General features: G+C 37.7%; 1 protein-coding gene and 1 long non-coding RNA gene across 4 annotated transcripts in view; one reads left to right on the top strand and one right to left on the bottom strand.

Moving 5' to 3' along the window:
- Window positions 1-136: 136 nt before the first annotated feature.
- On the bottom strand, window positions 137-8,193 carry LOC143408572 (uncharacterized). Its single transcript, XR_013092500.2, has 3 exons — window positions 8,112-8,193; window positions 6,291-6,418; window positions 137-1,260 (listed from the first exon to the last, which is right to left on the bottom strand). It is a non-coding gene; the product is annotated as an uncharacterized LOC143408572 (long non-coding RNA).
- A 13,918-nt stretch (window positions 8,194-22,111) lies between these two features.
- Window positions 22,112-27,823, top strand: part of LOC143408211 (peroxisomal bifunctional enzyme-like) — a 31,162-nt gene continuing 25,450 nt past the window's right edge. The window contains exons 1-2 of one of the 3 annotated variants that reach the window (XM_076867683.2): window positions 22,112-22,195; window positions 27,061-27,164. In XM_076867683.2, coding sequence (XP_076723798.2) covers window positions 22,122-22,195; window positions 27,061-27,164 — 178 coding nt within the window. In that variant the 5' untranslated portion in view covers window positions 22,112-22,121. Of the gene's footprint in view, window positions 22,196-26,618; window positions 26,637-27,060; window positions 27,165-27,823 lie in introns of those variants that run through there. The other 2 variants (XM_076867686.2, XM_076867685.2) reach the window with 2 other exon arrangements.

The raw sequence follows: 27,823 nt of genomic DNA, 5'->3' as shown, positions 1-27,823 counted from the left end.
AGGCATTAGTACTACAATTATTCTTTGAGAACTGAAGAACTGCAATTGCAACTCACAAGAAAAAATATCATTTTATTTAATAACCAACTATACACACATTCAAACATACATATAACTAAAACAATATTTACTCTTCCTATGTGGGAGGCATTGTGAAATATTATACTCTATGTTCTTCATTTTAAAAAAATGCTGGTCACAATTTAGTAAATGGACATTGTAAATTGCTAATATATTACAACCCTTAATTACTTAGAACATTATCAATGCCAATTTATAATTTGAGGGAAATTTGTAGTCTTCTTCTTTTTAGAATTAGCCCATAAGAGTATTCTAAGTATTCAGAGGGAGAAAAAACTTTAATGTAGCCTTATTTCCACATATCCAGCTTGGACATAATACATGCTTTCAATTTGTGTTTAAATCACCTACCTTCCCAGGCCAAAGAGCAGAAAGAATGATTTGCAATCATGTAACACATGTCCCTACATCTGTATTGCACATTTTATTGTCTTTTTTATGTATATTATTTCATTTGAACCTCACAACAACCCTGTGAGGTAGGCAGGGAAAATACCAGGTTCCTTTACAGATAATGAAGATAATGTCAGTTAAATGACTTTCCCAATTATCATATAGCTAGAGTAAGAGGTGAAGGCAGAGACAGAATAAAAACCATCAAATTTCAGGTTGGGGGCTCTTTTCTCTAGAACACATAGAGTGTAATCTAACCTCATAAATATATGGGAGGTTTTTTGTTTTCGTTTTTGATGCTGGGGATTGAATCCAGGCCTTACTCATTCAAAGCATATGCTCTACTAACCTCAAATATTTTTAACATTTAATTCTCATTTTCACATTCTTGATCCAACTTTTTGTAGGCTACAATAAAAGACCTAATTCCAAACTTATTATGCCAAGTTTATTCTGTCCTATCAAGAAAAACTTACGGCCATAGAACATATTTTTTGGAATGCACCATTTTGTTGGCTCTTGTCTAAAGGAACATAAGCAATATGTTGACCCTAATGGTCAAGGAAACTGAAGTCAGAGAAAGGGATATTTTTTAAAGTATATTAATGGAGTTGGGTCTCTTTCAGCTTTTATTTTTGTGAGAGGGTTCAATGGAGAGCTTTAATGCAGGTGACACTTGAAGCTTTTGAAGAGGATCTAAATCTTGATGTGGTTATTCATACTCAACTCTTGAATGCATAATGATGGTATGGTGGGTCATGGTCTTCAAAAACTTGGTACTTGATGCTTGAAAACAAAACATACACACACACACAAATTCTACTAGCAAGTCTAATGATTATTTTTAAAAAGGGAAATTAAAAAGTTCTTTGGTCAATAATTAATCAGATCACTAGATACAATGCTGAAAGAATGAAAAAAAACTATTTTAAAAAGCCATAGTATACAAAATATATTCATTGACTTATCTCTTTGATTAATGTTCTTCACTACAAATTGCAACAGAATTTGAAATTCTTACAGACTCATGTAGAGGCAGTAGTCAGATAAAAATGATTTAATAATTTCTTGAATCTCTTTGATCATTATCCAAAGTATCAGACTGTCTTAGAGCTTTTGATCTCTGAAAGCACAGCCAAAATGCTTGTTGGAAGAGACAGTATAAAATGAAGTTGATTTTGTGGAATAGAGAAAGAAGTTGAAGTAGGAATATTATGGTTGGAAAATTTTTTTTTTGAATGATGAATAAAAGTAACAAATCTTCAAATGGAAAAATTCTGACCACTTTGCAAGGTTCAAATGAAAAACAGCAAAAATATTGTAAACATGAGTACAATGTAATCAAAGAACAGTTATAGCGATCTGAAATTCTAGCTCAGGAAATAATTACACAGCCTATGCCCTGAGAGGAATGCCAGCATCTGTTCAATCCACACCCCCACTTTACTCTTTTTAGAGAGGATTTTTAATTTCATTATCTTAACTTTTTGTTCACTGTAACCTTTTTTAAAAATATGCTCCTATAAACTTGCCTTTTCCCCAAGAAACATTTAAGCTTTTAAAAAATGTTAATAAAAATAATAGCAGCTAATATTTGCTGAGTCTATAATCGGCTATATATACTTTGTAGAGATTAATTCATTTAATCTTCACAATTGCAAGAATTAGACAGTTGTGAATATGGGGATAATAAATGAAGAAACCAAGGCACAGAAAAATTAAGAAATTCAGGTAGTTACTTAAGTAATAATAGGGTAACAGAATATAAACTTATCTATAATAAATCAGTTTATTGCACTATAAAAGAAACTTCAGGATTTGAAAGGGACCATCAAAATAATCTAGTACATTGTCCCATACAATGAGAATCCTCACCCCTTATAACATTCCTGATGGTCAAACTCTGTTTAAGCAACTCTAAGGACCTAGAGTTCCCTCTCTCTCCACACAATCTGTTCCACTCCTGACCACTTCTATATCTTCTCCAGGACTAATTTTGGACTCAAATAACAGAACAAATATACTTCCTATGAAGTTTCCCCACTTTTCCAAAGTCTTCTATTTTCTGAAAAAACAGTTCCAGTCCCCTTGATGTAGATTATCACAACTGTCCCTTTATATAATCACAAAATTAATTTTAAAAGTTCTTTTATTCATCAGGGCAATTTTAGTAATGAAATCAGTTTGTGTATATTAATGTTCTGTGGTTCAAGGTGTTTAATCTTGGCTCTACACAACTGAATGCTAGGAAAGGCTTATAGACGTAGTTTAAATCAAATTGAAAGGCAATAATTTTTGAATTTTTTTCCCTCTCAAAACAGTTACCACGAAACAGAATCTTAAAGTTACCTTATACCTTATCTTATATTTTCATTTTCTTACCCTCAGGCTTTTGTCTGCCTTCCTATTACTTGGACCTGGTGCATGACCTTAAAACTTTCAAAATACTTTAAACTACTCTCAAGATTATGAATTAGCTCACCACAGGCCCAGATCTGAGGCCTCAAAATACTGACTTTTTTTCTTGTTGCATTAACTTTCAATCTAGAATTTCTGGTTTTCCATAAAGTTTTATATATATTAAACATGTAATATAATTATCATATATCAAAGTGTATGCATATACACACATACAGGCATCTTCCTCAATTTTATGTTCTCCACATGTAAGTTATGTGTTCATCTCTTTCTTTTCTATGTCACCTTCACCACAATCTATCATCAGTGATTTTTTTTCCTTTGTGACCACAGTGATTAGTTCCAAGGATTTTCAGAAACAAAGCATCATTTAACAGAGATGACTATACCCACATTTCTTGAAAGTATGGTATGAAATATGCACACCTGTAGTCCCATCTCCTCAGTAGGCTAAGACAGGAGAATTGCTTGAGCCCAGGTCTTTAAGACCAGCCTGGGGAATAAAGTAAAACCCCATTTAAAAAAAAAAAAAAATATATATATATATATATATATATATATATATGGTCTGGGTTGTAGTTCAGTGGTAGAGCACTGGGTTTGATCCTCAGTACCACATAAAAATAAATAAATAAAATGAAGGTATTTTAAAAAACAAATAATATAATAGCCAGGGATGGAGATATAGCTCAGTGGCAGAGTAATTGCTTAACATAAACAAGGCTCTGGGTTTTATCTCCAGATCCACAAATATAAATAAATACCTGACATATCATAACCTGTTCTATTCTGTTCATCATGGCTCAGTCCCTAGATTAGTGACCTTCATTATGATTTGAACAAGATTTAAAAAAATCAGTGGTATCATGTAGGTATGTAACCCATTTCAACTGACTTTTGAATAAAATCCCTTTACTAATGAAATGAAGATTTTTTATTTTTATATAGTTCATTTTATCACCCATTACTCTTATTACAAAATGTCTCACAATAAAGATGTGTAAGAAAGGTGGCTAGAGGAATAAAAGTCACCAGACATTTCTGCTGAGTCCAGGGCAAATAATCAGCCAAATCAAAGTAAAATCAAATGAGATTATGCATGTATATCCAAATTGTCTTTCTGGTTTTACTAACTGAGAACAATCCATTTTTTTGGAATCCCTTACCATTTCTAAGCATCAAGAACAAAGTGAACTAATAACTGTAAGACTTGTTTAAACAATTGGGAATCCAGGGGCTGGGGATATAGCTTAGTAGTAGAGCACCCACCTAGCATGTGCAAGGCCCTGTGTTTAATCCCTAGCCTCTTCCCCAGTTTAAAAAAAAAAAATAGAGAGAGAGTATGTAAAGAGCAATTCAAATAAAACAAAGTCCACTCCAAAACCGAGAAGCTCAGAAGAACCATGCCAAAGCAATACAAAGGTAGCTTGCAAACAACTACCACATCACTTGATCAGGTTAGCGACATGCTATATACTGTACAGGAATATTGAATTCAGCAGCAACTAAGTACTCAGTATTCTGTAAGTTTTCATTAATAGTAAACTCTAATGTCAAGGTTTAAAACCTATTATAATATCACCAAATCTTCCTTGCAGCTCTAAAAAACCTTAATGTACCATATAATCCTTTTCCTTTTAAATAGTGCAAATAATTATAAGAACAGAAAGTCATAAAGAATAGTAATAGGCTCTCACATTTATTAAATTATCCCAAGGCCTTGCTGCTTGTTTCTGAATCTCATTAAAATAAGAACATGCTCAGAGTAAAGAATTTAATCCACCAGAAAAAAAGCATACATTAAAAAAATGTTAGTCTTCTTCCTATTCTAGACTACTCATCTCATTTCTCCAGGAATTCTATTTATAACTCCTTATATATATTTCAAGAGATTTTCTATATGCTTTTTTTTTTCGTTTGACAGAGTCTTGCTAAGTTGCCCAGGCTGCATCAAACTTAGGATCTTCCTGCCTCAGCCTCCCAAGAAGTTAGAATTACATGCCTGGCTTAAAATAAATGCTTCTTTAAAACACAAATGAAAGTCAAGTGGGGTGGCAGAACATGCATGTAATCCTAGTGACTGGAGAGGTTAAGGCAGGAGGATCAAAAGTTTGAGGCCATCCTCAGCCTTACCATTACCCTGTCTCAAAATAAAAATAAAACACAAATAGAAACATACTAAACATACAGCTTCCTTTTATTTATAATTTATTTATTTATTTATTTATTTATTTATTTATTTATGGTACTAGGGATTGAGCCCAGGCCTCTTTGCTACTTAGCTACATCCTCATTCCTTTATATTTTCAGACAAGATCTTGCTAAGTTGCTGAGGGTCTCACTAAATTGCTGAGGATGGTCTCAAATTTGTAATCCTCCTGCCTCAGCCCCACCCAGCCTATATATATATATATTTTTTTTTTCTCACTTAACAATGTGTCTTAGAATTTTCCATATCTGCATATCTGGATCCACTTCATTCTTCCTAATAGCTGTAAATTACAATACTATGTGAAAGCATTTATTTAACAAAACATCTGTTGAAGCATGTCTATATTATTTCTAGTTTTATTTTGCTTTTTAATTTCAAACAATATGGTGATTAATATCTTTGGAATTTTTATGTCCAAGTACAAATACACATGAACATGAATCCCTAAGAGAAGTAATACCTGCTATTAGAATGACAAATTCTAAACAAGAAGCCAGAATACCTACAAAGGAGGCCAGAAAAACTACAAGTTAAATGCTTACTGATTAAGGTGCCAATTATTATCACACAAAGTTAGAATTTAAGGTTTTGAAAATAAACAAATTAATGAATTATAGGACATAAAGTAGAAAAAGGTGAAGCTTTAAAGGCTGGGAGAATGAATCATGAAAGAGAAAAAGACAAAGGAGAAACAAATGAAAAGAAAATAGCATAAATAAAGCAAGATAAACAACAACAACAAAAAAAAAAGACATTTTTTGGACCTGTTACTTAAACTTAAGACACAACTGATCAGCAGATTTGAGACATATACTGCTAGATAGCTGAACTTGGAAGCAACATGATTTAAATGACTGAGGCTTAATTTATACAGGGTGCCTGCAAATTTATTTATTTCTACCAGGCTCTAAAGTGTTGAAAGGAGATCCCACTTCCCCCATAAAAGAAAGCAGAAAAATAATCTTCCAGATACAACATAGTTGGTCAATCTCTTTAATTTCTGATCACCTTGACAAAGATGTAGTAATTGCCTCATACATACAAAACAAACCTCTCTTGGGAAGGTGCTGACTAAAAAACATAGGTATTCAGGTCTATATATTTTAATTACAATCCTGAAATTTCCTTGGCCCATCCAGGGCTACTCTACTATCTCACCTAACATATATCACAGTCAATAACTTACCTCTCCCAAAGTGCTAGGATTTGAATGCCACAATACAAATTGATTCATGTTTTTGTCCATTAATAGTCCGTGGGTTTCTTTAAATGAAGTCCATGTTAGAGTCCATAGATATCAGTGCTCTGTAAAAACTGAAAACCTCAAGAATGTCAATGCACATACCTAAGTTACTACTTGGATGCCAATCCATCATGAATAATAAACACCCAGATGTGGAAAGTTTAGTGGACATAACATTGAACAGCAAATTGAGGTGGCAAAATTAGACTAAGACAATATTAACTTAACCTAGAGGATCTCAAAACACTGCTATGCATCACATTTATATGTATTGTAAACAAGGCACCACAGTAACAGCCTTCAAAGATGGGGATGATTTCCATACCAACCCTTTGAGAAATCAGAAAAAGATTTAAAGATAGAAAAACTTGTAAAATTTAATTATAGTAATTATGTAGTTACATGTCTACTTTGGGGGTTTTTAACCTATTTTAAGAACATCTTAGGTTTCAAATCTAAAAATGCTAACTAATTCTTTTTTTGTAAAAAGTAAAAAAGCAAACTACATACACATACAACACAAACAATCAACAATATGGCATAAATTCTGGGTTTCTACACAATTCTCACCAATCTAATTATAGGATTCTGGAACTTCTCAAGAGCTACATTTCACTAGCTATCCCATACACACAAACACCTCACTGGGACTGCAGCTAGATAGTGATTCATGCCCAGATCTCATCATCTAGCCTGTGTGTCATCTGCATTTTATTCTATTTAACAACAACAAAAATCTGGTTACAGTACTTGATTTTCAGGTACATGCTTCTCTTCATGACACTGAAGGCACTTTTTACAAGGAAAATAATCTTCAGGGATTCATTCTTCTGGGGCCTCCTACAACTGTTTCTTATGTGTATACACCTGGTGAAACCTTTGGATTTTTATAAGTTCCTATTTCCATTTTAGTTATAAAAATCATTCTCATTTACATCTAGTACCCCAACTTCAGAAAATATTAACAAAAAGGAAATTAGCTTATATCGATGAAAAGAAAGCACTTAAGATACCCATTAGCAGTTCAGTGATCCAACTGTAGCTTATCATTTTATGACCTCCCTGGGATCAATTTCTGAAAAGTCCTTCCCAGAAAAGTAAAGAAACCCGAAGGAAGCTAAACAGTTGCCTTATCCTCTCCACTCGGAGAAAAGTATTAATGCACATGTGTAAATTTCCCTAATTCTAACAAAACAAAATAACAATGTCCTGTATGTCCCTTACACCAGCATACTCACAAATTCCCGGTTAGTAAGAAAACTGGAATCATGTCTACATTCAGAGGTAGGGATACTGAGGTATGGTAGAAGTTGTCCCGCTAAACCAGAATCGGGTTCTTTAGTCCAGTAATTAATTTATTTCTCTGATAGCGTCTATAGACACCTACAACTGGCAAGGCACTGTCCTACGAATTCAGAGACGAAAAGAAGTCCTTATCCCCTACTTCCATAACGGGTCGGGGTAGGTGATAAGTGAGCCCTACGTTAGCTCATCTCAGTGCCCAGACTCCATCTCTCCACCACGACCTTAGGTCAGGACCCACCGATTCCTAGAAGAGTAGAAGACCGTCAAAGACCTCGACTCCACGATCCTGTTCCAAAGAGTTTTCTGTATTCCTATCCATTCAGGGAGTCTCTTCAAGGAGCCTTCCTGCAATCACTACCTAATGTGAGAACTCTCTGCCCAAGCCCAGGGTCAGGAGCGACCCAAGAATCGACCCCAACTCCCACCTCCGCCCGGGTTCAGTTCCCGCCCGAAGGTTACCTGCAGGGGATCCAAAGCTCCCATACACCATAGACGCCCCGCCCCACCCATTACGTCGCCTTCTGCAACCAGGTGCCTCCTCCAGGAGTAACTTCCGATACGTCACGTCCGGCAGAACTTCCGCCCCGGCCCGCTGTCTAGCTAGGCACCCAATTCCGCTAGAAAGCGTCACTTCCGACCTGTTCCCCGGTTCTTGCGCGATCCCGGCGCTTGCCAGATCTTACTTATAGATTTCTGTTTTCCTGCTTGCCTAACCTCTGCCTGTGTGATCCAACCCGGAGAAGTACTTTTTCATCTTTTCTTTTTTTCCGTCTTCCTTTTTTTCTTCTTTCTCCCCTGCCTCCCGCGACCCGCACTTGTTTGGCAGCTTATATGGCCTGCCTTCTGCAGCGACTTAGACACTTTCCCCTGCGTGAATTCATCAGTCTTCCACAGAGTAGCCAGACCTCTGCGAGAAATTCGAAGATTATTCTTGTGTGTGTGCTTTCTTATTTTCCTACCCGGGGAGCCGGGATCTTCGGTTGCACTGTCTGCGATTAAGTGCTACCTGATTCACTTCTAACGGTGTTAGTTACCTGGGCAAGTTACTTAACACCTGTGCGAAACGTAGAACCCGTGCCTGCAACCTAGGACTGTTGTGTGTATTACTTGAGGTGATACATGAAAGCACTAGTATATTAAAAGCACTCGTAGCTATGAACTGAACTGGTAACGTTAGTTCGGTTCTGTGCTATTGTATTACATAAGTGGCAGGAAGTTGAAAACCAGTTTTTAATTCCGTGATTAATTGATGTTGCCTAGTACCTTCCCATTGGAACTGTGAACATCTTTATAGATAAATTCGTGTATAGTAACCAACTTTAACCCTACTTGAAAGCACTGTGATAGGTACTGAGGGAGAGATGAATGAAACCCAGGCCCTGCTCTCGAGGAGTGGAGGCACTCAATGAATGGTTATAGAAGGAAGGAAAACCCAGAAAACACACACACACACACACACACACACACACACACACACACGAGACCAGTTGAACTGAGAGTTTATCCTTAGGACAAAAATTTATGGGGGGAAAAAAGGAACTTTAGAGGTTCTTTTAGTCAACCTCTCGCCTTTTCAGGTAAGGAGAATTGGATCCAGAAAAGCAACTAAAAGTCACACTATTAGTGACAATGCTAGGATCAGAAGTAGAGCTTTATAATGCTCACCACCTCTCCCCCTTTCCAAAATGTGCCTCGAAGTGTTAGTATGGTAAAAGCAGATTAGTTTTTGAGGTCATTGCTCTTAGTGCAAAGGACTAGAAACAACCCCAGTCTAGGAGAGAGATGGCCAGTGTAACCTAGCAGATGCCTCACAATTCTGATGATCCTTAGAATGCTCTGGTGTGGGCACTACTGGGTTCATTTCTAAAACATCCCTCCCCTGGCAAACTTCTCATATTGACAAAGAAGTGTTTGGTAATGTGTGATCTCTATCTGCAATTTTAACTGACTGCACAGGAATAAGTAACTGATCCCAGCAGTCTAGAAAGTAAACATAAACTGCAAATGCCTTGCCAAATACATGGAAAATTTTCATTTAAACTTCTTTTAATTGGAAAAAAAATTTAACTGTTCAACCTTTGCTTTAGGGGATATTACAAAACTCCATAGCTATTATTACTATTATCATTAAAATATTGGTAATGGGTCTGTGGTCCAAATAAACCAGTAATCCCATAGACCCATAGAATATATTTGGAACAGATAAAATTTGAAGTTTCTTCCAATTCTATCATTAAATGCATCAGTGATATTTTTAGTAAATTTATGAATGATACAAATTCAGTAATTTGCCCAAAGTCATAAAGTTAGCCAGTGGTAGTCAGTTCTAGAATCTCAGCCTCCTAATTCCATTTATGTATTTATTCAAATAAGACATTCAGCCAGGCATATGGATACAAAAATGAATAAATTAATCCCTTGCCTTCAAGGATCTTCCTGTCTGATAAGGGAGACAGACCTCTTAATGGAAAAATAATTCAATTCCATGTTACAAGCTCACCTAGTTTCTTCATTCAACCAATGATGTTTCCCCATCTTTTGCTATCAACGTAACTAATTTTAAATGAAAATATGATGTTTTAATCAAATTTTAAATCATTCACATCACACTTTTAAGAGTTTGAAGCAGGCACAATTTGCATAGGTCTAAAAGTTTATTTGAGTATAAAAGACTTGGAGACTAAACTGGGTGAGCTTGTGTTTCTTATTATCCAGTCTTTTTTTGAGGGCGGGTACTGGCGATTGAACTCAGGGACACTCGACCGCTGAGCCACATCCCCAGCCCTATTTTGTATTTTATTTAGAGACATAGTTTTACTGAGTTGCTTAGTGCCTTGCTTTTGCTGATGCTGGCTTTGAACCTGCAGTCCTCCTGCCTCAGCCTCTGAAGCCACTGGGATTACAGGTGTGCACCACCACAACCGGCTAATTATCCAGTCTTTAAATGAGGAAATTAGGACTTGAAAATGTCACACTTCCTAAAGTCCATTCTTTCAATGGCATTCAAACTTCATTCATGGTAACACACCTTTTCCAGATAGCAAGGAAGCAATAGCATATTAAGAACTGAGTTATTTTTCTCCTCATCTGCATATACTGAAGGTCTTATTCTCTGTCTTCTGTGATAGTTGATTTTATGTGAATTTACCTAGGCCACAGTACCCAAATATTTAATCAAACATTATTCTAGATGTTTCTGTAAAGTTATTTTTTAGATGGGACTAGCATTTCAGTCAGTAGACTTTAAATAAAGCAGATAATCCTCCATAATTTGAGTGGGCCTCATTCAATCAGTTAAAGGTCTTAAAAAAAAAAAAAAAAGAGATAGGTTCCCCGAGGACATTGGAATTCTGCCTCCAAACAGCCTTTGAACTCAAGTTGCAAGATCATCTCTTATGAGTCCACTCTGTTTGCCTACTCTTCAGATTTTGGACTGCTAGCCTCCACAATTTTGTGACCCAGTTCCTTAAAATAAATAAATATTAACTAGCCTATGACCTTAAGCAAGTCAGTTTACCTATTTTGGCCTCAATATTCTTTTCAAGGAATTACTTGGACAAATCTTGTAATGTTCTGTCCAGTAGAAAAAAAAATGCATGATACCACTTCTAATGGCAGGTGGTGAGGGATTCTCTCTTTTAAACTTTATTTCTTGTTTCTTTTCCTTCCTTTTTACTTTTCTTTCCTTATTCTTCTTCTCCCCCCACCCCCACTCCCTCTGGTTGATCTGATGAAAGACAGCACTGTGGCACCTATCTGAACAGCCACCTATATTGACAAAACTTGAGTTTCCCTAAGACTTTGGGAGATGATAATGTAATGGGGCTCATTTAAAATTAAAAAATTTTCAAAGAATCCCCTATTTTTTTCCTCAGTCCCTACCATTTCCTGTTAACCTGTTAGTTAAGCTATTTTCTCTATCCTAGCTTCCTATGGGTGATCATTTCAGGCTGAGAATGAGAGCTGAAAGTGCCCCCCCAAAACCCCAGCCTGGTGCCAGAAGTATGCAACAAAAGTCAAAGATCCAGAATTATATTTCGTGATCATACAGCCTGGCTGAATCTACCTATGTGTATTTCCTGGGTGTTGGTTCCTATGGATTGTAGTCCTGTAGTATGGGCAAAGGCAGATTAGCTGCCTTCCCAGTTTAGGTCAAATGGTCATGAAATTTGTTTTTCATTTTTATATCACCTTTCACTTATTTCTGATGTGGGTTGGTGACTTAAGTACAGTTAGTCAGGACCCCAGATTCAGGCCTCTGGCCTGGTCCCCAGTAACAGTAAGTCTAAAATGTTTGCTTAGTGAATCAAAGAATGAATGGATTCCACGATTAGTTCCAGGCTCTTCCATTCCTTACTATTACTGCCCCTGACCCTTTTCCTATTGAAACACTTCATTTAAAAAAAAAACTGTAGGGCTGGGGATTTGGCTTAAGCGGTAGCGCGCTCACCTGGCATGCGTGCGGCCCGGGTTCGATCCTCAGCACCACATACAAACAAAGATGTTGTGTCCGCCAAGAACTAAAAAATAAATAAATAAGTAAATAAAAAAAAATAAAAAAAAACTGTAGTAGTGGGGAAAGGAAGAAATGATGAGACAATAAATAAGAGTTAGATTGGGAGGTGAATGGAGAAAAATAGTGGCATTTCATTCCATTTCAAAGAAAACATTGATGCACTATAGTATTTATGAAAAGAATTATGTATTGTCTAGGGATTATTTTAAAATAATGTGGGAGGGTAACAAATGATAAATATTTGTTATTTATTATATCATTGTTTAATTATAATCTATTTATTGCCTATGCTTGAAAATTTCCGTAATACAGAGTTAAAATTAGAAAGATTGTGAGTGCATTTTCTTTCCTCTAGATAAAACTGGGTTCAAAGTATCTCATAGAATCTCAGAATTCTTTTGCCTGATGTACAGAAAACTTGTCACAGATTGGATTTTCCAGCAGATCATGATATGGAAATGGGGAGGAAGTAGAATTATTCATAGGAAGAAGTTATTTTATGTGAATTTACCTAGGCCACAGTACCCAAATATTTAATCAAACATTATTCTAGATGTTATTCAGGTCCAAAGAATCTGCAGGCATCTTGGGAGGGAGCCCTAGTGTAAGTATTGCCCATGGGAGTGTAACCTCCTTGTCAGGCAAAAAAGGGCCAGCCTATTATTCTGCTTCCTTGAAAGAGAATCTGTGAAGTACATCTTTGTATCTTCCACAAAATGCATCACAAATTGTCCTAAACAATAGGTGATGTATTGACCTCTGTCACTGGAATGTTATGATAGGAATCAGGGTTGGTTGCTCCAACAACTCAGTGGTATCATCCATGATCCATATTTTTTCCCTCTTTGCTCTGCCTTCAGAATCACCTGCTTCCACTTATGAAGACCAGCTTTCCTCAAGGTGGTGAAATGACTGTGGCTGCTTGCTTTAACATCTACACACTGTGTCCACCCTCAGAAACAATGAACACAGTCTGTAATTCCAAGGAGACTCTCAGACTAGAAAAGAAAAATATGCACAATAATATCTGAACCAGATCTGCTACTCTGTACAATTTTAACTTTTCAACTGTAGTAAATGGGTTTACATTAGTCACCATTAAATTTCATACTGTCATAAACTCATGCCAGAATCCTGTATCCCTTGAGATAGGCAGACTAGTACTGCAGTAACTAAACAAACTCATTTCAGTTTATTTAAGCAACGCAGGTGTGTTTCTTACTCATGCTACAGAACTACTTGGGACTGCAGAGTAACTGCTCAATTGTGGTCACTCAAGAACCTGGGCTGACGTATAACCATTATTTTAAACATTGTCAGTAGCCAGGCCAGAGGTTAAAACAATCATTGGCCACAGCAATGCCACATGAGCTACCTACTTCAACAAGGCAGGAAAGTACAATTCTACCAAGGATGAGAAGGGCAGAAAACTAGAACATTTGTGAACAGCATTAATACTATTACAAATCCAGCTCTCTAAATGTGGGTCTCAGTGACACAAACCCTAGAATCCAACTGAACCCATTTGAATAAAGCATGAAGCAGCAGGAAATTTCCTTGACAGTTTCCCTCATTTAATTATGTTCTAATGTGAGCAGTTATACACAAAGTTGTTCTCACATTGTTGGTTGCTTAGCTTGGAAAATATATAGTTCAAGGCAGGATGGTATCAAGAACAGTGTAGTCGAGTACAAAAACCTCCCTCTGAGAATTTCTTAACCAAAAATATACTTTAGCATTCCCTGGGAGCTATTTATTTTATTTTTTGTGGTGCTAGGGATTGAATCCAAGGCCTCACACATGATAGGTAAGCACTTTATCACTAAAGTGAAATGAACTAAACACACCCACGTTGCTTAAAGAACACCCCCAACCCTTGGGGAATTTTTAAAAACTGCTGAGTCCACCCAGAATCAGAATTTCCCAGAGTGAGTGCCAGATGTAACTATGTATTCAAAACATGCTTCTCTTTATCATTCCATCAGTTAAGAACCTGTCCCATTGCTAGAAATGGTGGTGGGCACTTGTGGTCCCTGCTACTCCAGAAGCTGGGATGGGACATCACTTGAGCCCAGGAGTTTAAGACCAGCCTGGGCAACTTAGCAAGCCTATCTCAAAATTTAAAATATAAAAAGGGATGGGATTTATCTCAGTGGTGGAGTACTTGTCTAGCATGGGAGTAGACCTTGGCTTCAATCCCCAGCATCACAAAGCAAACAGGCAAACAAACAGTCCTCTAAATTATATTTTGTAAGAAACACAAAGGCAGGTACCATGTCTGTTTTTTTCCATATTGCATCAGCAGTGCCTAACATAAATAATTGCTCAATAAAAATGTGATTGGTCAATGTTTATAGCAGCACAATTCACAATAGCTAGAATGTGGAACCAATCTAAATGCCCTTCAATAGATGAATGAATTTAAAAAATGTGGCATTTACACACAATGGAATATTACTCAGCACTAAAAAATAACAAGATCATGGCATTTGCAGCAAATGGAAGGCATTAGAGCAGATTATGCTAAGTGAAGTTAGCCAATCCCTAAAAAACAAATGCCGAATGTCTTCTCTGATATAAGGGGGGTGACTCAAAATGGGATAGGGAGGAAGAGCATGAGAAGAAGACTACCACTAAATAAGAAAGAGAGGTGGGAGGGAAAAAGAGGGAGAAGAGGAGTTGCATGGAAGATGGAAGGAGAACCTCATTGTTATACAGAATACATATTTGATGTTGTAATGAGAAAACGAAAAAAAAGTGTGTCACATTAGATTGGATAAGAGAAAGGATTGGAGAGGAGGGGAGGAGTAGGGGGGATAGGAAGGGAAGCAGAATAGAATAGACAATATGATTGATGTATGTACATTCCATGTATGTATTATATGTCAAAATACATTATGCTGTCATGTATGACTAAAAAAAATAAAAATAAAAAAGGGATTGGTCAAATATTTATTCCTAAAATGTGGTCATCAAATAACACACAAATATCCACAGAGTTCCTTTATTTAAATATGTGAAATTCCTTTAGAAGTCTCAGTGCAACATTGATCTGATGTGTTAATCCTCTCAAAAATGGATATAAAACTAATTTGGTATAACTTGTTCTTAGTGAACACTATATATGTTCTGATAATCACAAGTTCCTTAATTATTCCAATATTTCATAAGGTATCTATATAAAACCTACCAGTCTACAGCATCTTTTATCATCTTTTTGCCCATTACAAAAATCAACCATTTCCCCATTTTTAGTCTCTGCCCCTCCCATTTCCACTGGAATTTCTTAAAGCCATATCGTATCAGCACAATCTTCATGCTTAAAAACAAATTACTTTATGGGAAAATGTGGAAAGAAATCTGGGGAAAAACCCTGGAAAGTTGTTAGAACATATGATTTACGTCAAACTGTTTTTCTTTGACCTTTACAATTAAGGGTATATGTGTGTGTGTGTGTGTGTGCGTGTGTGTGTTGTAGACACACACACACACACACATATATATGTTTGTGTACTGTTTGTTATTCAAAGAAAATGGAAATTCAATCATGGAAGAAAGACAATCTAATTTGATTCTTCTCCAATGAACATAATTCTAATAATAGCTAATAATATGACTGTTTTTTTTAAAGAGAGAGATGAGAGAGAGAGAGAGAGAGAGAGAGAGAGAGAGAGAATTTTTTAATATTTATTTATTTTAGTTCTCGGTGGACACAACATCTTTGTTTGTATGTGGTGCTGAGGATCGAACCCAGGCCGCACGCATGCCGGGCGAGCGCGCTACTGCTTGAGCCACATTCCCAGCCCCAATATGACTGTTTTTTATTGAATGTTTTCCATAAACCAGGCAGATTTTAAATATGTATTCAGCCAGAAAGGAAGAAGACCACTCTTGATGATAGAGAAAGACATGATATAACTCATAACTAGGAATATCTAACCTAATAATAAAAGAGATTGATAAGAAATATTGGTGAGGACATGGAAAAAATGAAGACCTCCTACATTGCTAGAGGCAATGTGAAATGGGATAGCCACTTTAGAAAACAATTTGGCAATTCCTCAAAAAGTTAAACATAGTTACTATATGACCCACCAATTCTACTCCTATACATAGACCTAAAAGAATTATAAATATGGTTCACACATGAAATGTTTGAAGCAAGATCATTCATAGCAACCACTCAAATATATTTCAACTGGTAAATGGATAAAAATAATGTGGTTTATTTGTGCAATAAAATATTTAGTCAGGGGCTGGAGTTGTGGCTCAGTGGTAGAGCGCTTGCCTACCATGTTGAGGCACTGTGTTCGATGCTCAGCACCATGTACAAATAAATAAATAAGGATACCAAAAAAAAAAAAAGTTTATGCTCTTCCTTTGGGCTGGGGCTATGGCTCAGGGGTAGAGCGCTTGCCTAGCATGTGTGAGACCCTGGGTTCGACTCTCAGCACCACATATAAGCAAATAAATAAAGGTCCATCAATAACTAATAAAAATATTTTTTAAAAAATTTAGTCATAAAAAGAAATGAAGTACTGATACATACTACAACATGGATGGTACTTGAAAACATTATGCTAAATGAAAATAGCCAGGCTGGATGGGCTTAGTGGCACAAGCTTGTAAGCAGCTTGGAGGCTGAGACAGGAGGATTGCAAGTTCAGGGCCAGCCTCAGCAACTTAGCAAGACCCTGTCTCAAAATTAAAATAAAATAAAAGAACATAGCCAGGCACAAAAGCCCATACAGTGTGATCCTAATTATATGAAATATCTAGAGTAGGCAAATCCATAGAAACCAATTCCTTTATTAGAGAAGATTTGTGGTTGCCTGGGGTTAGGGAGAAAGACCCACTGATTTGTGGGTTTAGGATTTCTTTTTAGAGTTATCAAAACATTTTATAATTAGATAGTGATGATCATTACTTCACATACTAAAAACCACTCAATTGTACAATTAAAAGGGAAAATTTCATGATATGTGAATTTTATATCAATAAAAATGTAATTGTCTTTTTATTTAAACAAAGCACAGCTGGGCATAGTGGCACATGCCTGTAATACCTGAGGCAGGAGGATCATGAGTTCAAAGCCAGCCTCAGCAACCAAGTGAGACCTTAAGCAACTTTGCCAGACCCTGTCTCTAAATAAAATATTAAAAAGGGCTGGGAATGTGGCTGAGTGGTTAAGTGCCCCTGAGGTTCAGTCTCTAGTACAAAAAATAACTCACATTGCTTTAAATTTAAAAGGAAAAATGTTATTATGGTTAAGGAAAGAGAAAACAAGACTTAAGGAACAGGGACTATGAATACTACCTGAATGGTGACAGGTGCACAGAGAATGGATGCTAGTAAAAAGGGTCATTGACAAATTGGGCTAGTGTCCTGAACCAACTGGAAATACCTTATTATACAAGAAATTTTAGCATGAAAGAAAGAGCCTAAGAAGAACAGCTTAGGATAGACTTGTTAGCATCTTGAAATAGTTGATGAAAGACAACTATTAAAGGGAGATTTAATGTATAATTCCTAAAAGCCAAAGAAGAATCAGGGAGTGGAATTTCCCAGGGAACAGAAACATTATTCAAGTAGAACTGTCTATCACAAAATCACTGGAAGGAATCACACAGAGGTGGGCCAGTAATCTTGTACTAGGAATATTGTTGGAGCATTCCTTTTTAGAAGGAGTGTCAGGCTAAGTAACTGGAGCATCTCTCAAACTGATGTCTCTGTAGCCTCTTTCTAAATAGTGTCAGTTGTCAGAAAAAGTGAAAGGGATCACCACTAGTAAATGAAATATTCTCTTTCCAGTAAAATAACATAGTGGGAAACTGTGACAAAGATCTGTGCACTCTAGCTTAATGGTTCTTCTGACACAAAATGAAAATGGACGCAGGAAAATGTCAGAGATGCCATTGAAGTTGCTCATGCTGCCTGGAGCAGTGGTGTCTGCCCGTAATCCCAATGGCTCTGGAGGATGGGGCAGGAGGATCACAAGTTCAAAGCCAGCCTCAGCAACTTACAAGACCCTCAGCAATTCAGCAAGACCTTGTCTCTAAATGTAAAAAGAGACGTATATGTGGCTCAGTGATTATGTGCCCCCAGGTTAAAAAAAAAAAAAAGTTGCTCATGCTGTGCAAAGAGACATTTTCTACAGGATTTTCAGTTTAGAAGCTGACAGAGATCAGAGATGACCTCATGGAAAACTACCTGCAAACCTGAGGTGGTAAGTGAAGCTCACTGAATAGTTCAGTAGTGGAAACATGGAAGACAGAAGTGAATACATTCTTTGAAATGCATTTCAGTTTGAAATCCGTGTGTTAAAGGCTCAGTCCCAGTCTGGTGCTATTCAGAGGTAGTGGTACCTTTTAAAAAATTATTATTTTAATTATTTTTTGCAGTGGGGTGGATGGAAGCCAAGACCTTGTACATGCTTCTCAAATGCTCTACCACTGAGCTATAACCTCAGCTATGGTATTTGTACCTTTAAGAGGTGGGGCCTAGTGGGAGGTCTTAGGTCACTGAGGGCATGGCCCCAAAGGGGATTTGATTTGGCGAGCTCCCTACCGCTTGAGCCATATCAGTAGCCCCCCAAGGGGATTTGATTTGGTCTTTGATTCTCTCTGTATATGCTTTCCAGCCACATGAGGTGAGCAACTTGCATTAGCACATGCTCTGCATCATGACATTTTGCATCACCACAGACCCAACAGCCATGGGACAACCAACCATATACAGAACCCTCCAATACTGAGAGTCAAACTAGACCTGTCCTCTTTTAGCATTAAGTAACTTAGGTATTTGTTAGAGTAACAGAAATCTGACTACATGCAGCATATGGGTGTGATCTTTAAATGTGCTCAATAATGCATCATGGAGCTGTACCTTATTTCACCCATTGAAGATAATCAACAGGTGGGTCTTTTTTAGGTGTCCTGGTGGCTTATCTTCATCACTGAATACTGAACACACCACACATCATGTTCTCTCTCTCTCTCTCTCTCTCTCTCTCTCCTCCCAAGTTTCAACAGTTGAGGCTTGAATGAGACAAATGAAATGATGCACGTTGTCATTATGAATATTATTGGTATAGTGAAGTTCTTTTTTCAATTCCATCTCTCTTTCAAACACTTCTGTAAGCAACTTTTTTTTCTCAATTGTCAGCCAGCTTTGTTCTGGAAGTGCAAACTCCCAGCTCTTTGTTTGTTGTCTCAGGACAGCTTAAACTTCTTTCACAAGTAAACCCAAATTTAGGTATTGTTCTGTAACAGACCATGCTGGTGCTGTCAGGGAACAGCCTTCCTCCTCAAACTATTTGGGAAGTCAGGCTTCTTTTATCTGTGGCTGTGTCCTCTGCTGGGCCTTGAGTGCATCTGTATCTCACAGTGAAGTAAAGGGCACGGTAAACAGTGTGAGAGAGATTTTATCACCGAGTCAGGTGATTCAGGAAAACCTGATTGGTTTACCAGAGAAGTCAGCTTTGAAGCCTTTATGTCATTATCAAATGAAGTTTCACACATAACACTCTGGGTTCCAGAGCTAATGGATCATCAATGCAGGTGAAAGTAGGTTTCATAGCCATTTCTGTTCTTACTATGAATAAGATTTGCATGATCCAGCATCCAGAGGTTCTGTATTTGCATTGGAATCCAGTTCTCTGCTTACCCTTTGGGTATTATACTAAGTTGTAGTGTTTACATTCTTTTCTTATTTTTTTAAGCTTTAATAAATCACTTCTGAACACTTTGCCTATTTTTGTGAAATGGGGATATAATGTAACATAAAGGCAATGAAACAAGGAAAAGCAGTATCATTCAAATGATATGGAAGTGCATCAGCCAAAAGGAATGACATCCCATTAAATATCATGGTACCGTGACATTAAATGAGAAGATAATTTAAGAATACAACAACTCATACCAATGACCAAGCAAGCATTAAGCAGCAACATAGTGGCACCTGCTGTTAGATTTTTATACTTCCAATAGACTCAACATGTAAGGAGCCCACAGGAATATAGACGGTTTATTATTAACATAAACAGCAAAAGAAAAACAGCATGCTATTAGCTCCCTATATCCCCAATCCCACAGCATGACACCAAAAAAAAAAAAAAAAAAAAAAGAGAGAGAGAGAGAGACTAACATATCAGGGATGGTGAATTGCTCTATGTGGAGGAACAGGCCAAGGCCAGTGTTACACAAACCTGAGGGTGAGTGTCCTCTTAAATTTTGTCCCCTAGGTACCTCATTTGTCTCATCTTGGTCATTGCCCAGTTGAGGAGCAACTTTAAACAACTGCCACACGGTTTTGTAGATTTACTTCGTAGATTTAACTATACCCTAGGGTGGGAGCACAAGGCAAAGAGTTCTGCCTTCAATTGAAACTAGGGAGATAGATGAGAAATGACCTGTGACAGACTCCTAAAGACAGAGATGAGTCACTGCCCCAAGATGGCTCCACACCAGGCTGATTCTCTCCCTGACTGCAGAAGGAATCAGGCCATTGGGAGTTATTTGGCTTTGCCTATGTGGACTTAGTGGAGATGCTCAGGTTGCTGGGATGCCACCACAGAGTTGTTTCCCTAGAGATTAGTATCTGAAGAATGATAAATCTCAATTTATTGCTTTCTGTAGGAAAGTAGAATTGGACTGATCATGCACATTCTCTCCAATCAGATCAAACTATTGATCTTAGACCTTTTTTTTTTTTTTTTTGGCAAAGAGGTGTTTAGATAGTAGTCATTTTCAGAGGCATTAGGTAGAGATTGGTACAAACAACCAAGGAGTTGGTTATTTCCATGAGGCTATTGACTCTCAGAGGTACCACACTCAGCTCTTGGAGATTGGCTGTCCTTGACAGGCTGGCTTTGATCATTGAGGCTATTGGCCTTGCTGGATTGAATGAGGTCCTTACTGCTACTTGTTACTGCGGCTTCAGGACCATCATTACTTCTCTAGTTATGGGAACCTGTTTCTATTTTTATAGGTAAAAGAATACCTATGTATTTTAGTCCTTAAACCTTTTAAAATTAGTAAAACATCAGTGAAGCAAATTTTCATATATACCTGTATACACACACTCCCCCCCCCCCAAACTTCCAGAAAACTTTCTAACTACTTGACAATTTAGAACAGCAATGTCCTACCTGGAACTTTTTTTTTTTCTTTTTAACTTTTTTTAGTTATACATGGACACAATATCTTTATTTTGTTTATTTATTTTTATGTGGTGCTAAGGATCGAACCTAGTGTCTCACATGCAAGCGCTCTGTCAGTTCCCCACCTGGAACTTTTGGAGGGAAGGGGTTGGGCTTTGTTTAGTCTCCAGCCTAGGTCCTGCACATGATAGGTACTCGATTCCTGGATGAATGTATTAGAAATCCCAGCCCTTGGGAAGAGCCGCAGAAGAAAAACAGAAGGCAAACAAAGAGCTCATAATGCGTTGCTAGTTTGCTCGGTAAGACAGGGAAGATGATTTTTGTAAATACTTAGCAGATATTAGTACCATTCTTCATGTGGGTTTCATGCACGATGTGTGTGTTACCTCAGTTCCAGTGTGCACTGTTTCACATAATTGTCAGGGCGCCAGCTACCTGGTACCTGTCCCAACACATCAGGATGGTGAGGATGGATACTGGGATGAGGATTGCTTGGTCAAATCCAAGTGCTAGAACTTGGGCGGGGGAGCCCTCGCTTCTGCGCTGGGGATTTGCGAAGCGAATGGTAATCCCGCCTTCCACAGGACAGGAGCCAGCGAGGAAAACAAGGCCAGGAGCGTTGCCAGAGCTGGGGCGTGGTGATGGGTGGGTGTCCCGGGAAGGAGTAGCGGGTGCGAGCTGGACTGCTGACTGGAGGAGGCCGTGGGGCTGCGGGAGGCGGAGCCCGGGCACGTCTACACAACTGGCCGTGCTTCGGGGCGGGAGGCACTAGCAACGTAGGCAACAGAGGGAAATGGCTGAGTACTTGCGGCTGCCCCACTCCCTGGCGCTGATCCGCCTCCGAAACCCGCCGGTCAACGCGATCAGGTAACGGGCTGCGTCCCCTAGGCGCGCAGCGTCGCTGGTCTGTGGGTCTGCAACCTTTGACTCTCCCTGCTGGTTGAAACTGAAGACACTAACCGTAGGGGCCATGGCTCACAGCCTTGTAACCTAAGTTGGCTGGGTTATGCTTGACCAGGTAAGCGGGGTGGAGGAGACTGCGAGTGATGGAACTGAGCGGTGGAGAGGGGCGTGCTAAACCTTTCTGCTCGCTTGCAACATCTACTTCTCAAACTTTCAGTTCCAAAGTTCTTGGGTTAGCGCAGGACAATGATCCAAGCTCCAGGTTCCTACAGTAAAGGGGCTAGATAAAGGAAAAGGGATGGGGGACTTGCTCTGGGGTAGAGACTTGCCTAACTATGCATGAGGCCCTGGTTCATCCCTGGCCCAACAGAAAATAGAAAGACACATAAAGTAAAGTAAGTCCCAGTGAATGCCAACACAGTGAGTAAAGGAGATTTGTCCCTGGGTAGGAAACACTAAGTTATTTCTCCTGATCTGTTCTAAACCTCAGGGCCAGAGAGCTTCCTTAGAGAATCCATCCCGAGTAACCACTATGTAGCATTTTCTGAAAGATTACATTTTAACTTCTTTAATTTAATTTAATTTAATTCTGCAGTGCATGTAGAGCGTTACTTTAAAAGTAAGACCAAAACTCCCGATTTGAAAATTGATGAATTTCATTTGGTGTGGTTCTTCTAGATCTCTGAATAAAGCCACCCATCCTCTGAGAGTCAGATTAGTGAAAATTATAATTTACAAAGAATATAATGAATAGATAGAAAGGTCTTTGATGAAATTCTCATTACATGTTGTGGGAGCAAATAGAGATGAAAAGAGACGTGCTAATTGTAACTGAGCTTTTATCCTATTGTCGTTGTATTGGACTTTCCGTCTTAGTTTTAATATTACCCTTCTTATAATGTGAAGGTAGGTTAATTATACAAAAAGAGAAGAAATTAAATCACAAATCTCTAATTGTCATTCCCATTAAAATGTAAAATATCTATTATGTTGGTTTTGACAAACATGTAAGTAATATGATTCCATAGCCCTTTGGACTGTGCACAGATTGGATTATTAAATATTAGGATTCTGCTGCTACTGGAGTTTCTGCTCATAATGGGCAGCTATTCCCATCAAGAACTTAGGGGAAAAAAAAGGTTTCATAGCCTGATACTCATAACTAGCAATGTTTTGTGATAACTGCTTGATATATTTCTGGCATTTAACCTGATAGCCCCTCTACCTACCCAGGAAAAATGTATATACTTACTTCACAAAGTTGTTGTGTGGAGGCAGGCACAGTATTCATGCCTGTGGTTTCAGTTACTTGGGAGGCTAATGTAGGAGGCTTGCAAGTTTGAGGCTAACCTCAACAACTTAGTGAGACCTTGTCTCAAAACAAAATTTAAAAAAATGAGTGAGGTTGCAGCTCACTGGTAGAGCACCCCTGGATTCAATCACAAAAAATAAAAAAATATATATATATAGTCGTGAGGATTAAATGATATGAAGGTTTTAAACTTCCTGTTAGTGAGAAGGCTTGTTACAAGCCCTTATCAGCAGACCTGATGCCCAGGATCCACTTCTGCTTTATCAAGAATTACTCCACTTGGGAACAAATCCTTTCCTGTCCTTACTCATTTGTCTTTCTCTGACCTTTTATTTTAGTTAGAGTACACATGCTGGTGTTCAACAAGTTTAACAGGTCCTTTTTTTTTTTTTTTTCTTTTTGGAAGTTTTTTCTTCCAGGCTCACTGAGAGATTCTTATTTGAATAATAATTTTTTTTTTTTTTTTGCTCAATTTAAATCTATAATTTCTAATTTAGCCAGCCATGTTTCCTTATTTTGGTGTCAGCCCCATTCATTGAGTGTAGGATGTGCCTAAATACTAGGCCTATTCATTACAGAGAACAGAGATGACCCAAAATTTACCCAGAACAATGGCTGTAAGAAATCTCATGTTGTACAGGACTCAAGATATGCATACCTGCCTGCACATGCAAAACAGAAAAGAAAGTTTCCTGAAACTATGAAGTTTCCTTTCATAGTATATAATTGGGGAAATTCTATTTTCTTTCTTAAAAAGAAAGAAAGGGGGGCTGGGATTGTGGCTCAGCGGTAGAGCGCTCTCCTAGCATGGGCAGGACCCAGGTTCGATCCTCAGCACCACATAAAAATAAAGGCATTGTGTTGTGTCCATCTACACCTAAAAAAGAAATATTTAAAAAAAAGAAAGGAAGAAAGAAAAGAAAAGAAAAAAAGCTGGTAACAAGCCACTAATTGATTTGATGAACTTTGGAAAACAAAAAACAAAAACAAAAAGAGACAGAGAGAGGGAGGGAGAGGTATGAGAAAAGGCCAAGACCTGCTCTGACAAAGAACTTGAAGCCTTGTGGTAAGCACTCAGGAATGTCATCTTCCCCCACACTCCATGCTCCACACCTGGCTGTGTTAAGATGGGGAAAATACTTTCTTAGCCCATGTGACCTTTACCTTACCGGGAAGCTGTGGTCCCTGTCAGTCAGCAGAATCTAGTAAAACTGTCTATTACAGCCATTTTCCTTTTTTATCACCCCCCCCCCCCGCTTTTTAAAATATATTTTTTAGTTGTTGATAGATCTTTATTTAATTTATTTATATATGGTGCTGAGAATAGAACCCAGTGCTTCACATATGCCAGGCAAGTGTACTACCACTGAGCCATAGTCCTAGCCCCTCCCCCTGTTTTTTGAGTTTTTCAAAATTAACAAGAACATAAATAAGACAGGAAGGCTTGATTGGAATGAGAAAAGCTAGTCTTCTTTCCTCAGTGACCATGATGAAGATAATTTTGGCTCATTTTGTGGTCATCCTTTACCCCAGAAGAAAATACAGTCAGCTCTCTATATCCCCTGCCATTCAACTGTGGATAGAAAATGTCCTTTGGTACATGATGGTTGAGTCTCTAATAAATATGTAGTCTTTTTCTTCTTGTCATTATTTCCTGAACAATGTAGTGTAATATGTATTTACATAGCATTTACATTTTGTTGGGTATACTAAGTAGTCTAGAGATGAATAGGTTATGCACAAATCCTACCATTATTTTATATAAGGGACTAAGCATATGAGAAATTTGGTATTCTAGTTGGGGTGGGTAATTCTTGGTATCAGTTTTCCATAGATACCAAGAGAACTGCATATGTCTTATGGATTTTTCAATATTACATAATGGTGCAGTATCTGTTTTCATGGTCAGATTTGACTTTTATTTAACTGGTGGAAAGCAAGTGGTATTGTTTGACTTCATCTATGTTAAGAGGTGGAAATTAAGGAAGTAGAAGATAATTATCATACAAGAGAGCAAGTATCTCTTTTATGCTCTGAGGTTTTAACTCATAGTTGCTGGCTTTAACAATAAGGGGTTTATAGAGGTTTGTTGTTTAAGATTGTTTTCACCCTGTATACAGAGATTACCCAAAATACTGAGAATTTCAAGGCAAAACTGATTATGGTCTGCTTCTATCATTTTTTTAGGCAGTTTTTTACTATGTTTTGTAGTTCTCCCTTGCTAGATCCCTTGGTCCTATTAATCATGTGATTTATGGAAAATTTCCTCTCCTTGATCTTTATGACTTAGGTTTCATTGGTGCTGGATCACTGTGCTAGGACCCCCTGTGTCTTAAATGAAGACATATCCAGAGAATTTGCCCTCAGTTTACATTGCTTTTCATTTAGTGGACTCATCCAATCTTGGCTTTATCTGTCTTCTCTGGATGACTTCCTCATATACCGAAATTTGGCAAATTTTGCTATACATGCCCTCACATTGCCTTTATACCTTAAATTATCTAGGATTAGATCAAATTTTAGCGGTAGAAAACTGATGGTAATAATGAATTAAACAAGCAAAAGTTTTCTCTCACAGCAGTATCCCCCCAATTCTCTCTTTTGCTCTGTTATCCTCAATACTTGACTTCTACCTGTTGGTCCAATAAGGCTGCTTCTCATCTAGCTATTACATCTGCCTGCCTGTCAAGAAAAGGGAGGAAAGAAAAAAAGAGGAAAGCATACCCAAAATCGCATAAATATGATTCCATCTAATTGACCAGAACTTAAAGCCTTGAGCAGAACTTACTTAAAGCAGGGTGGAAAATGCAGTCTTTTGGGGGGATGTCATGTGTTCTCTTAAAATGTAGACATTTTCATAATCTGGAGGAATGGGTAGCTGAGGTAACTAGCAGCTTCTGCCACATCTCCTGGGCCATTTCTCTGCTATTTTCCTTCTGTTTCTGTCAGCATGGCAAATTAAAAGTAACGTGCTTGCCTTTGAACTTCCCCACCACTTTTTTTTAAAAAAATATTTGTTTATTGTCAATGGACTTTATTTTATTTATTTATATACAGTGCTGAGAATTGAGCCCAGTGCCTCACTCATGCTAGGTAAGTGCTCTACCACTGAGCCACAATCACAGCACCCCCATCACTTTCTTTGTACTTTTAGTGTAGCACTTACCTTACTGCACTTTACATGATAGTTGTATAGGTTTATCAGGTAATCCCTTGCACTTTTCTATATTAAGTGTAAGAATATATTAAAATTGGTTAGTGCTGATTCTAAGTGGTTAACATTAGAGCAGAGTGGAAGAAAATAATATTACTTTTCAAGGGAACTCATTTAATTCGCTCACTGCTTAATTCACAGTAGACATACTGTATGATGAAAAAATTAGTGAAAGCCTTAATGGTAAGTTTCTATGTCTTTTATACAACGTGCATGTGATTAATTTTTTAGGATTAAGAAAGGAAAAACTCTGAGATGGCAGAGTTATGAATAATTTGCATCATGTAAATTTTTTTCTTTTAGTTTGGCTGTACTCAATGGAATAAAAGAGGGACTAAAGAAAGCCATATCTGACCATACAGTAAAAGCCATTGTGATATCTGGAGAAAATGGAATATTCAGTGCAGGTAACACTTGTCTGACACTCTCCCATTATCTATAGAATCTAGTCACAGACTGAGATCCACACTACATTAGCTGTCCCTCTAGGTAATAATATGAGTAATAAAGTAATGTGGGTTGTAGATATAGGAGACTAGTGGGACTGAGAAACACTGTGGAGAAAGGGACAGGTCCCAAGTGAGACCCAGAGAAGACTCTGGCTTTGTCTCTTTTTTATTGAGTTGAGACTTTGGTGAACATTTAGTTCAGGCTTGATGGCCGTGACACCTGCTGCTATACACATGCTGATGCATATACTGGTTTTGCACATCTCCACCCTATCTCCATAATCTCCTGAACATCAACTTCTTTATCTATGAAGTAGGGACAGTAATGTCTATGTTAGGGGTGTTTGAAAGGTCCAGTGAGATGCCTTCTCTGAACTCTCTTCATGCAGCATCTACACACAGAAGGTGATCAGCAAGGGTTACTGTTCATACATAGTCTTAAAATGAAGTTCTTTTTCCTTCTGGTGGGCACCCACCTTAGTGCCTGTGGCACTGCTTTATTGCGTCATTGTCTGAAGATATTCAGATGTGGCAATAATATCTGAAGTGGTGATTTATTCAATGATATAGCACCTCTTCCTTTTTTCCCCAATGTATATATGGAATTCTTTGACAAA

The sequence above is a fragment of the Callospermophilus lateralis genome, chromosome 10 (genome assembly GCF_048772815.1).
Source record: "Callospermophilus lateralis isolate mCalLat2 chromosome 10, mCalLat2.hap1, whole genome shotgun sequence".
NCBI classification, from domain to species: domain Eukaryota; kingdom Metazoa; phylum Chordata; class Mammalia; order Rodentia; family Sciuridae; genus Callospermophilus; species Callospermophilus lateralis.
The sequence above is the reverse complement of the archived record's forward strand: the minus strand, read 5'-3'. Positions and strand labels throughout refer to the sequence as shown.